Genomic DNA, 13,117 nt, shown 5'->3' with positions numbered 1-13,117 from the left:
TCTTAGTTCAGCAGCAAAATCTACTTTTTAACCTACATCAATTAGCTCATTAACGTCAAAGACACAATCATTTTGGTGAGTGGGAGTTTTTAATCGCTAGGAATGGATGTTTCTTGTTCTTATCCTGGACAGTTAATGGATGTTTGAATTTACAAATGTCGGTTCTTTCCCTCCAGCAAATATCAACAGTACAAGATGTCCAAATACTGTGAAGATCTATTTGGAGATCTCCTGTTGAAACAAGCACTTGAATCACATCCAGTATGTATTTTTAGCAAACCATATTTCTAACATGAATGGATTTGTTTTGAAATTCAGTTCTGAAGGGTCAAGTAGTTCTGGAGGACTGATGTTAAAGAGCTTCATATTTGTTTAAATTCGTTGGTATGGAAAGCTTCCACCGAGCTTCAGAAAGGTGTGTAGAGAGAGATATAATGTAAACATCTGGGTCAAATTAATTCAGAAGATTGTGGGATCTTTATGGTTTCTGAAACCTCTGTCTTAAATTTTCATAAAGTGCACAGTGGCCTGGGTCTAGAGTTGGTGATCATTCTCAAATTCAGTGCCAGGTTAGAATCACCTGGAGGAACCATGAAACATACCTCTGCCATAGCCCCATTCAGAGATTCATTCATGGTGAGATTATGGTGAGATTATGCATGGTGTTTTTTTAAATGCTCTCCAGGTAAATCAAATGTACACCCAGGGGTCAGCACTCATGGGAGCCTGTTGCTATGGAAAGTTCCCTGGATCAAGTCACAGGAGCCTGAAGTTCAAGCTCCCAAGCCCAAATCAAACACTTGGGCAATGTTATATGCCCATATTTGAGCTTTATTTGTTAAACCTGCTAATTCCTTCATCAGGCAAAGAACTTGTCCTGTGCCCCATAGACAGGCGTTGCAGGGTCTGTGAGCTCATTCTAATTACATGCAGCTTGTTTTTTTGTATACAGTCATTCGAGAGAGTTCATCAGATTTTTACAAAGATCCACACCTCCCAAGTGGTTAAGGGTCACTGTCACAAGATGTTGGGAGTAACAAGAAACTCCTGGAGTGAAAGTATGAAATACTCGACAGTAATGAAGTGTTTTGCCCCCTACTGCCCCAAACACGGTAACAATAGGCAGCAATCGAACATCACCATGACTGACATCTGTGCTCCCTGGGAACACATCAGGTGGCTTAACAATGAGTTTTGTAGAAGTGCATCTGTGGGAATTGAAAAAACTACACAAGGATATTTACCATCTGCTGAAGCTATGGCTGCCAGCGCCCCATCCACAGCCTGCAGTGCTTCCCACTTACCTGCTTAGCGGCCTAATGTCCACCTGTCGCCCCTGCCACTGCTGGCTCAGGGGGTGCTCCGGTCCCCGGAGCTCTGCCCACACGGGATCGTCAAGCCAGAGGTGCCAGAGAATCACCACCTCTACCCCGTGCTTCACCACTTCTCAGGAGGTTCAACTGAGCACCTGGTCCCCCCTGCCCCCCGGGTTCCGCAGGGAGATCCCACTCCCACACACAGGGCTCGATAACACTCCCCTGATGGGCTGGCCTTCTTCTTGTTCTCACCCTTCTCCTCTGTTGGGATTCCCTGGAGCTGCCTCCCAAATAAATGACTGGTGCTTTCATCTTTGTCTCATACTGATTCTGCTGCTACTGCTGCTGCTAAGTCGCTTTAGTCATGTCCGACTCTGTGTGACCCCATAGACAGCAGCCCATCAGGCTCCCCCGTTCCTGGGATTCTCCAGGCAAGAACACTGGAGTGGGTTGCCATTTCCTTCTCCGATGCATGAAAGTGAAAAGTGAAAGTGAAGTTGCTCAGTCGTGTCCGACTCTTAGCGACCCCATGGACTGCAGCCTACCAGGCTCCTCCATCCATGGGATTTTCCAGGCAAGAGTACTGGAGTGGGGTGCCATTGCCTTCTCCGCATACCGATTCTAAGGGAACCTAAACTAAGAAACAGGTCTATTTATTTTAGTTTTTACCTTGGTCCTTTGAGTATTTTATTTCCTTTGTTAGACTAAGGTGCTTGCTTTAACAGAAAGGTCTCTGCATTTTTTGTGAAGTGATGTGCACGTACATGAAAGGTTATGGGAAGTCTGTAATATAAACGAGACTAAGATCTGAACTTCAGAACTTTCAGTCCTGGGAGCAGACCACAGGATACAAATGGAAAGCCATAACTGAAAAAGTAGATGGACTATTATGTGTTGAATATTTATTGCCAATATCCAAGTGTAAGAGGGATCACTGGGAGTGAACCGGTTACAGCAGGCTTCCGAAAGGAAGCAGACTTTCAGCCAAGGGTTTCATTTGAGACAGAATGGATGTTGGATGGCACTGTGCTTTGCATGTATAAATAGTATAAAAATTAGTTTGGAAAATGAATGGACATGTGGAAGGATAGGTAGTTGTATAGATGGATGGTAGGGGGATGGAGAGTGGATGGGGATGGGTAAGACACAGTTCCATGGATCAGTTGTTGTTTAGTTGCTAAGTCATATTTGACTCTTTGCAACCCCATGGACGGCAGCACATGACCTTCACTTTCTCCCGGAATTTGCTCATGTCCATTGAATCAATGATACCATCCAAACATCTCATGCTCTGTTGCCCCTTTCTCCTCAGTCTTTCCCAACATCAGGGTCTTTTCCAGTGAGTCAGCTCTTTGCATCACCTGGCCAAAGTGTTGGAGCTTCAGCTTCAGCATCAGTCCTTCCAGTAAATATTCAGGGTTGATTTCCTTTAGGATGGACTGGTTTGATTTCCTTTCGGTCCAAGGGACTCTCGAGTTCTCCAGCCCCACAATTCAAAGGTATTAATTCTTACTTGGTCAACTTTCTTTTTTGTCCAACTCTCACATCCATACATGACGACTGGAAAAGCCATAGCTTTGACTATACGGACCTTTGTCGGCAAAGTGACGTCTTTGCTTTCCAATATGCTGTCTAGGTTTGTCATAGCTTTCCTTCCAAGGAGCAAGCGTCTTTTAATTTCATGGCTGCAGTCAGCGTCTCCAGTGACTTTGGAGCCCAAGAAAATAAAAACTGCCACCATTTATACTTTGCCCTGGTCTATTTTCTATGAAGTGATGGGACTGGATGTCATGATCTTAGTTATTTGAATGTGAAGTTTTAAGCCAGCTTTTTCACTCTCTTCTTTCAGCTTCATCAATAGGCTCTTTAGTTCCTCTTTGCTTTCTACCGTAAGGTTATTGATATTTCCCCCAGCAATCTTGATTCCAGCTTGTGATCAGAGGTCATCAAATAAAGGAACATCTCCTTTGAAGATATCAATGCAAGCAAATGAAACCATAGTAGATGTTATTTTTCAATCATTAGGACCACTTCCTTCTTGATTCTCTTACTGAACCCACAAAGCCACAGTCCTGAGCTTTGAGGGTAGATCACTCTACTGAGCAGACCAGCTTGTGGTACAGCCCAACACTACACTTAGCCACACCAGCCAGCCCCATGACCCCTGTTACTTTACCAGATACTTAAAGAGGGTCAAGGTCTGGGGTTGAGGTGGATCCCGTTCCCTGAGACCACTGCAGGTTGGAGCCCACTCCCTGGGGAGAGCAGAGCAGCTCTGCGAACCTTGAGAGTCCTTTCTGGTGCCAAGTTTGCAGCTTTAGCTTAAGGCAAAGCATGGGCTAGTTTGGGGTGTGCAATGAAAGTATAAGGCTGTGCTGACTGCCACCTACTGGATGTTGGTTGTGTAACTCACAGGCCTTCTGCTCATTTTGGTCTGGAACAGAGAATGAAGAAGTAAAACTATCATCAATCAGCCTTTTCTGTTTGTCTCTAGCTGGAACCAGGCAGACCCTTGCCATCCCCAAATGACCTCAAAAGAAAAATACTCATCAAAAACAAACGACTGAAACCCGAGGTTGAAAAAAGTAAGTCAAATACACTCATTGATGACAGAAGGCATACATACGTTGCATCTTTAGACAGTTCAGCAATCTTGAATGAAACATACATTAAAACCACTGATTGGGGAGGAAGTGGGTCTAATCGTCTACATATTGTTTAGAACAAAGTTGCCACATTTCCACTCAAGTTTAGTTTCTACATCAACCCATTCTTGCAATGGGAAAACCTATTCATGTATTTATAGATCAGCATTTGGAGGAATCCTCAAGAAAGATGAGGAGAAAGTGAAAAAAGCATTTTAGAATTTATCAAGATAAAGGAGCTAGCACTTTATCAATTCATACACTTTAAAGTCCTCTTTAAAAGTTACCCTTTGCAGTTTCCCCTGTGATATGTACATAAACAGGGTTGAAGGTAATATGAGAATGTAGATGTGAATGAGACAGACAGGCAGACAGAGGTGATTTTATCTAGATATTGCCCCCTCTGTTTTCTGAAAACATTTTCTTTGCAAGTATGTTCTTCCATCAAATCTCTTAGTTCAGTGAAGGAATAACATCAAAAATTGGTATGATTGCATTGTGGCTTTTCCTTGGATATTCTAAACTAAAATTTTGAAATTATATTAACTCCACTGCAATACCAATAATGCCTTAGGAAAATGAAAACAACAAAGAAAAATATAATAAAATAAAAAAACTACTAAATGATATATTTTACACATATATACATGTACTGTAGACACATATATACACATGTACTTTTTGATATATATACACATTTTTAACAAAGTTGGGATCATATTAAATATACTTTTGGTCAGTTTTAATTCAAGCAATTAAGTATTCTTTTATCCAGTGAGATATAAATCTGTATACTAATTTTAATTCTAATGTATAAAACTTTTTTAAAATTCTAGTGTATGAAACACTATGTAACATTTATTATGTGGAATATAGTGTAATTTAACCAGGCCCTAGGTGATAGATTTTCACTGCTATGAAAACAATGGTGAACATGCTTGGATGTTAATTTCATGCATTTATGCAGCCTTCTCCTTGGAATCACTTGGTACAGTTAGAGTTGATTGGCCAAAGCCTGTGTACATTTTCTATCATGATGTATCTTATTGTACTGTCTTTCAGAAAAGTTGTACCAGTTTATATGTCCACTATAATATATGAAGAACATCTGTTTCCCAGCAATATTTTTAATGCTGCTGGCTATTGGGCATGTTTTATATGTGTTCACAACTAATAAAAGAAGAATAATAATTTAATTTTTTAATTGTATATCTTTGATGACTAGTTTCTTTTTATTATTTATGATTTGCCTTCCTATATTTCCCCAATTTAAAAATTATTTCATGTGTCTATCTCATTGACTTCTGAGGGTTTTTTATACATTAGGATAAAAACTGGATTGTATCAATTGCAAATATTTTTTTCCTGAAGTTTTTCAGTTTCTCTTATGTCACTTAACTGTAATTGCCATGAACCATGGTCTGTGCCATATGCTACAAATTCTGGGTTTTGTATCAAGCCTCAGATCCTTCTGAGGGACTGAGCTGTGACTTTGCAGCCTGGTGACCAGGATAGGGGGCATTTCCCCTGTATTCCAACTATGTTCCAGCTCTGGCATAGTTGCACATGCCTTCGGGAGTCAAGGCCACCAGGACTGGAAAGACTGTGGCCATGGCTGAGCCTTGGGAGCCTGGACAATAGGTTTCTCTTCCCTTTTCATCCTTCTTTATGTCCATCTTTAAGCCGGTTTTATAAGTGACTTAACCCTTGTCTCCATTTCCTTGTTTATTTTAATAACAGAACAGCTTGAAGCTTTGAAAAGCATGATGGAAGCCGGAGAATCCGCTGCCCCGGTGAACATCTTAGAGGATGACAATGAAGAGGAAATAGAAAGTGGTGAGTTATTCTTTTTTTAAATTTACACTTTACAAACATACTTTTTAAAATAAGGAAAACCTAAATTTATCTCATGGACCCTTTTATATCATGTGACATTTTAATTTCTTGTAGGTACCTGCACCATCCTTAATCTTCTGGTATTTAGGAGTACTCGTCCAAATAATATGGCTTAGGATTTCCCTACACACTAGATTTTAGTAGCTTAGTCATCTCCTTTTCTGCTATGCCTTCAGCTGTTCAGCAGAAACTCACAGTCAGAGAATCCTTGAAGCACTTGCTATTGAAGACAGGGCTTAGAATAAAAAGAACATTTTTGTAGTCCTTTTCTATCAGCAAAACATGAACATCAGTGTTGTTACTCATGACAGCAGTTCAGGCAAGTTAAAAGGGAAGGAACATGGATAGGGACCCTCAGTAAATGCTTGGTTTGTGTGCACATATAGTACTTTGGCCACCTCATGTGAAGAATTGTCTCATTGGAAAAGACTCTGATGCTGGGAGGGATTGGGGGCAGGAGGAGAAGGGGACGACAGAGGATGAGATGGCTGGATGGCATCACTGACTCGATGGATGTGAGTCTCAGTGAACTCCGGGAGTTGGTGATGGACAGGGAGGCCTGGCATGTTGCAATTCATGGGGTCACAAAGAGTCGGACACAACTGAGCGACTGATCTGATCTGATAGTGAATTAGAAACTCAAAGTCAGAATCAAACTTTCAAGTTCAAATTTCTTCAAATCAGCATCTCACTACAATAAGCTATATTCTAGTAGACAGAATAATTTTTGCAAAGGCAGCTTTGCTCAAAATATTTCAATATTTGCTGTTACCTTCTATTTTACTTTGGGCATATAGCCGCAACCATAACCTTTGGTTTTAAATAGGTCATTTGGAAGATTGTGACTGTTGTTAGAAAATTATTTGTTATGTAGCCTGAGGATTGATTAACAAATGACATGAAAATTGATTAACAGAATAGCTTGTGTATGCACTGTGTGTCTATTGATTAGAGCCTTGAGTTTAAGTAGTGCTTTTGGGGTAAATAATTTAGAAATGCTTATAGAAACTCTATTTTTTATATAAACATCTAAAATAGAAGAATAGATTTTAGGAAAGTTTGACATTATAGATAAAAACCTAAAAGCTGTGAGAACCAACTAATCATAATCACAGCCCCTAAAAAAGATTCCTGACTATGGAAGACACTTTATAAGTGATTTATGTTGCATGTCCAAACCATGGGAACATGACTTACGTTCATAGGTTTTATACAAATAGCAGGGAGGCTGGAGTTAGCTGACGGTATTTAATCAGTGCCCGTTATGGTCATCTCTTACTGTGCAACAAACCACCCCAAAACACTTTACTGCTGTCTCTTCTGGTTCTGTGGGTCACCTGGGCTCAGGATGGGGGCTTTCCCTTTAGTTTCTCATGTGGTTGCTGGCAAACGACATCAAGAGTCATCTGAAGGTCCCCTGAGCCAGCACCTGATGGCTCACTCAGAGCTGGTGGTTGACATTGGCTGGCTGTGACAGCTCAGTTGGATCTGTTGACACAGGCACCCTATGAGGCCTTTCTCTGTGGTGTGGACTTCTCATAGTACGGTGGCCAACCTCCTTGATGAAATGTCCTGAGAGCTAGTGTTCTGAAGGGCAGAAAACAGAAGCAGCTAAACAATTTAAAAGCTATGCTTGGGAATGGCATATCATTGCTTCCCCTGTGTTTTATTCATTAGCACAGTCTTAGTCCAGGCCCACCCACATTCTGGTGGGTGGGTGAGTAACTAGATCACATTGCAGAAGAGTCAGAGGGAAACTGATACTATTGCAGCTGTCTTTGGAAAATGCAGTCTGCCACATTGCCTATTATTTTATTTCACACTTTTTACAAATCATAAACCTGAACAAGATTTAAAAATAAAATCTTAAAAGGAATGTATTTAAACAAATCAATAAAAAAATGATACAAATGAACTTATTTACAAAACAAAAACCAAACACAGATCTTGAAATCAAACTTATGGTTACCAAAGGGGAAATGTCAGGGGAAGGGATAAATTAAGAGATTAGGATCAACATAAACACACAACTCAGTTCAGTTCAGTTCAGTCGCTCTGTTGTGTCTGACTCTTTGCGACCCCATGGACTGCAGCCTGCCAGGTTTCCCTGTCCATCACCAACTCCTGGAGCTTGCTCAAACTCATGTCCATTGAGTCGGTCATGCCATCCAACCACCTCATCCTCTGTCATCCCTTCTCTTCCCACCTTTAATCTTTCCCAGCATCAGGGTCTTTTCCAATAAGTCAGTTCTTCACATCAAGTGGCCAAAGTATTGGAGTTTCTGCTTCAGCATCAGTCCTTCCAATGAATATATTCAGGACTGATTTCCTTTAGGAGGGACTTGTTGGATCTCCTCGCAGTCCAAGGGACTCTAAAGAGTCTTCTGCAACACCACACCTCAAGAGCATCAATTCTTCAGTGCTCAGCTTTCTTTATAGTCCAACTCTCACATCCATACTTGACTACTGGAGAAACCATAGCTTTGACTAGATGGACCTTTGTCAGCAAAGTAATGTCTCTGCTTTTTAATATGCTGCCTAGGTTGGTCATAACTTTTCTTCCAAGGAGCAAGTGTCTTTTAATTTCATGGCTACAATCAACATCTGCAGTGATTTTTGGAGCCCCCCAAAATAAAGTCTGTCACTCTTTCCATTGTTTCTCCATCTATATACCATGGAGTGAAGGCACTGGATGGCATGATCTTAGTTTTCTGAAAGTTTAGTTTTAAGCCATTTTTTCCACTCTCTCCTTTTACTTTCATCGAGAGGCTCTTTAGTTCCTCTTCACTTTCTGTCATAAGGGTGATGTCATCTGCGTATCTGAGGCTATTGATAATTCTCCCAGCAATCTTGATTCCAACTTGTGTTTCATCTACCCTGGCATTTTGCATGATGTACTCTGCATATAAGTTAAATAAGCAGGGTGACAATATACAGCCTTGATATACTCCTTTCCCAATTTGGAAACCAGTCTGAAACCAGTCTGTTGTTCCATGTCTGGTTCTAACTGTTGCTTCTTTACCTGCATAAAGTTTTCTCACGAGGCGGTCTAGTGACCGCCTGACTGGTAAGGTGGTCTGGTATTCCCATCTCTTTAAGAATTTTCCACAGTTTGTTGTGATCTATACAGTCAAAGAATTTGGCGTACTCAAAAAACCAGTTTTTCTGGAACTCTCTTGCTTTTCCTGTGAGCTAATGATGTTGGCAATTTGATCTCTGGTTCCTCTGCCTTTTCTAAATCCAGCTTGAACATCTTGAAGTTCATGGTTCACGTACTACTGAAGCCTGATGATGGTGGTGGTTTATTTGCTAAGTCGTGTCCAACTCTTGTGACCCCATGGACAGTAGCCTGCCAGTCTCCTCTGTCCTTGGGATTCTCTAGGCAAGAATACTGGAGTTGGTTTCCATTTCCTTCTCCAGGAGATTTCCCTGACCCACGAATTGAACCTGGGTCTCCTGCATAGCAGGCACATTCTTTACCTACTGAGCTACTAGGGAGGTTGAAGTCTGGCTTGGAGAATTTTTAGCATTACTTAGCTAGCATGTGAGATGAGTGTAATTGTACAGTAGTTTAAACATTCTTTGGTATTGCTCTTCTTTGGGATTTGAATGAAAACTGACATTTTAGAAAAACTATTAAAAATTCCAACATATGGAGGCTGAACAACACACTGCTGAATAACCAACAAATCACAGAAGAAATCAAAATATGCATAGAAACAAATGAAAATGAAAACACAACAACCCAAAACCTGTGGGACACTGTAAAACCAGTGCTAAGGGGAAGGTTCATAGCAATACAGGCATACCTCAAGAAACAAGAAAAAAGTCAAATAAATAACCTAACTCTACACCTAAAACAACTAGAAAAGGAAGAAATGAAGAACCCCCAGGGTTAGTAGAAGGAAAGAAATCTTAAAAATCAGGGCAGAAATAAATGCAAAAGAAACGAAAGAGACCATAGCAAAAATCAACAAAACCAAAAGCTTTTTCTTTGAAAGGATAAATAAAATTTACAAACCATTAGCCAGACTCATCAAGAAACAAAGGGAGAAAAATCAAATCAATAAAATTAAATATGAAAATGGAGAGATCACAACAGACAACACAGAAATACAAAGGATCATAAGACTACTATCAGCAATTATATGCCAATAAAATGGAAAACTTGGAAGAAATGGACAAATTCTTAGAAAAGTACAACTTTCCAAAACTGAACCAGGAAGAAATAGAAAATCTTAACAGACCAATCACAAGCACAGAAATTGAAACTGTAATCAGAAATCTTCCAGCAAACAAAAGCCCAGGTCCAAATGGCTTCACAGCTGAATTATACCAAAAATTTAGAGAAGAGCTAATACCTATCCTACTCAGACTCTTCCAGAAAATTGCAGAGGAAGGTAAACTTCCAAAGAGGCCACCATCACCCTAATACCAAAACCTGACAAAGATGCCACAAAAAAAGAAAACTACAGGCCAATATCACTGATGAACACAGATGCAAAAATCCTTAACAAAATTCTAGCAATCAGAATCCAACAACACATTAAAAAGATCATACACCATGACCAAATGGGTTTTATCCCAGGGATGCAAGGATTCTTCAATATCTGCAAATCAATCAATGTAATACATCACATTAACAAATTGAAAAATAAAAACTATATGATTATCTCAATAGATGCAGAGAAAGCCTTTGACAAAAGTCAACATCCATTTATGGTAAAAATCCTCCAGAAATCAGGAATAGAAGGAACATACCTCAACATAATAAAAGCTATATATGAGAAACCCACAGCAAACATAATTAACATTATGGTGAAAAATTGAAAGCATTTCCCCTAAAGTCAGGAACAAGACAAGGGTGCCCACTTTCACCACTGCTATTCAACATAGTTTTAGAAGTTTTGGCCATAGAAATCAGAGCAGAAAAAGAAATAAAAGGAATCCAAATTGGAAAAGAAGAAGTAAAACTCACTTTTTGATATGATCCTCTACATAGAAAACCCTAAATACTCCACCAGAAAATTACTAGAGCTAATCAGTGAATATAGTAAAGTTGCAGGATATAAAATCAACACACGGAAATCCCTTGCATTCCTATACACTAATAATGAGAAAATAGAGAAATTAAGGAAACAATTCCATTCACCATTGCAATGAAAAGAATCAAATACTGAGGAATATATCTACCTAAAGAAACTAAAGACCTATATATAGAAAACTATAAAACACTGATGAAAGAAATCAAAGAGGACACCAATAGATGGAGAAATATACCATGTTCATGGATCTGAAGAATCAATATAGTGAAAATGAGTATACTACCCAAAGCAATCTATAGACTCAATGCAATCCCTATCAAGCTACCAACGGTATTTTTCACAGAGCTAGAACAAATAATTTCACAACTTGTATGGAAATACAAAAACCTCAAATAGCCAAAGCAATCTTGAGAAAGAAGAATGGAACTGGAGAAATCAACCTGCCTGACTTCAGGCTCTACTACAAAGCCACAGTCATCAAGACAGTATGGTACTGGCACAAAGACAGAAATATAGATCAATGGAGCAAAATAGAAAGCCCAGAGATAAATCCACACACCTATGGACACCTTATCTTTGACAAAGGAGGCAAGAATATACAGTGGAGAAAAGACAATCTCTTTAACAAGTGGTGCTGGGAAAACTGGTCAACCACTTGTAAAAGAATGAAACTAGAACACTTTCTAACATCATACACAAAAATAAACTCAAAATGGATTAAAGATCTAAATGTAGACCAGATACTATAAAACTCCTAGAGCAGAACATGGGCAAAACACTCTCCGACATAAATCACAGCAGGATCCTCTATGATCCACCTCCTAGAATATTGGAAATAAAAGCAAAAATAAACAAATGGGACCTAATTAAAATTAAAAGCTTCTGCACAACAAAGGAAATTATAAGCAAGGTGAAAAGACAGCCTTCAGAATGGGAGAAAATAATAGCAAATGAAGCAACTGACAAAGTACTAATCTCAAAAATATACAAGCAACTCCTGCAGCTCAATTCCAGAAAAATAAACAACCCAATCAAAAAATGGGCCAAAGAACTAAACAGACATTTCTCCAAAGAAGACATACAGATGGCTAACAAACACATGAAAAGATGCTCAACATCACTCATTATCAAAGAAATGCAAATCGAAACCACAATGAGGTACCATTTCACACCAGTCAGAATGGCTGCAATCCAAAAGTCTACAAGCAATAAATGCTGGAGAGGAAAGAGAACCCTCTTACACTGTTGGTGGGAATGCAAACTAGTACAGCCACTATGGAGAACAGTGTGGAGATTCCTTAAAAAACTGGAAATAGAACTGCCATACAACCAAGCAATCCCACTACTGGGCATACACACTGAGGAAACCAGAATTGAAAGAAACATGTGTACCCCAATGTTCATCACAGCACTGTTTATAATAGCCAGGACATGGAAGCAACCTAGATGCCCATTAGCAGACGAATGGGTAAGAAAGCTGTGGTACATATACACAATGGAGTATTACTCAGCCATTAAAAAGATTACATTTGAATCAGTTCTAATGAGATGGATGAAACTGGAGCCTATTATACAGTGAAGTAAGCCAGAAAGAAAAACACCAATACAGTATACTAATGCATATATATGGAATTTAGAAAGATGGTAATGATAACCCTGTATGCAAGACAGCAAAAGAGACACAGATGTATAGAACAGTCTTTTGGACTCTGTGGGAGAGGGAGAGGGTGGGATGATTTGGGAGAATGGCATTGAAACATGTATAATATCATATATGAAACGAATCACCAGTCCACGTTCAATGCATGATATAGGATGCTTGGGGCTGGTGCACTGGGATGACCCAGAGGGATGGTACGGGGAGGGGAGTCAGAGGGTGTTTCAGAATGGGGAACACATGTACACCCGTGGCAGATTCATGTTGATGTATGGCAAAACCAATACAATATTGTAAAGTAATTAGCCTCCAATTAAAACAAATAAATTTATATTAAAAAATAAATGAATAAATAGAAAGATTTTTCAGTAAAAAACAAAAAAAAAAGAAAGAAAGAAAACTGACATTTTCAGTCCTGTGGCCACTGCTGTGTTTTCCAAATTTGCTGGCATATTGAGTGCAACATTTTCACAGCATCATCTTTTAGGATCTGAAATAGCTCAACTGGAATTCCATCACCTCCACTAGCTTTGTCACAGTGATGCTTCCTAAAGCCCA

General features: G+C 39.5%; 1 protein-coding gene across 7 annotated transcripts in view; it reads left to right on the top strand.

Moving 5' to 3' along the window:
- PLCB4 (phospholipase C, beta 4) overlaps nt 1-13,117 on the top strand; it is a 488,269-nt gene that overhangs the window by 379,447 nt on the left and 95,705 nt on the right. For all 7 annotated transcript variants that reach the window (XM_010834225.1, XM_010834226.1, XM_010834231.1 and 4 more), the window contains 3 exons: nt 177-261; nt 3,811-3,901; nt 5,702-5,797. In XM_010834225.1, the coding sequence (XP_010832527.1) occupies nt 177-261; nt 3,811-3,901; nt 5,702-5,797 (272 nt within the window). The remainder of the gene's footprint in view (nt 1-176; nt 262-3,810; nt 3,902-5,701; nt 5,798-13,117) is intronic.

The sequence above is a fragment of the Bison bison genome, unplaced genomic scaffold (genome assembly GCF_000754665.1).
Source record: "Bison bison bison isolate TAMUID 2011002044 unplaced genomic scaffold, Bison_UMD1.0 scf7180017864030, whole genome shotgun sequence".
In the NCBI taxonomy this organism is placed as follows: Eukaryota; Metazoa; Chordata; class Mammalia; order Artiodactyla; family Bovidae; genus Bison; species Bison bison.
Note: the sequence above shows the minus strand (reverse complement) of the source record. Positions and strands in the feature narration are given on the sequence as shown.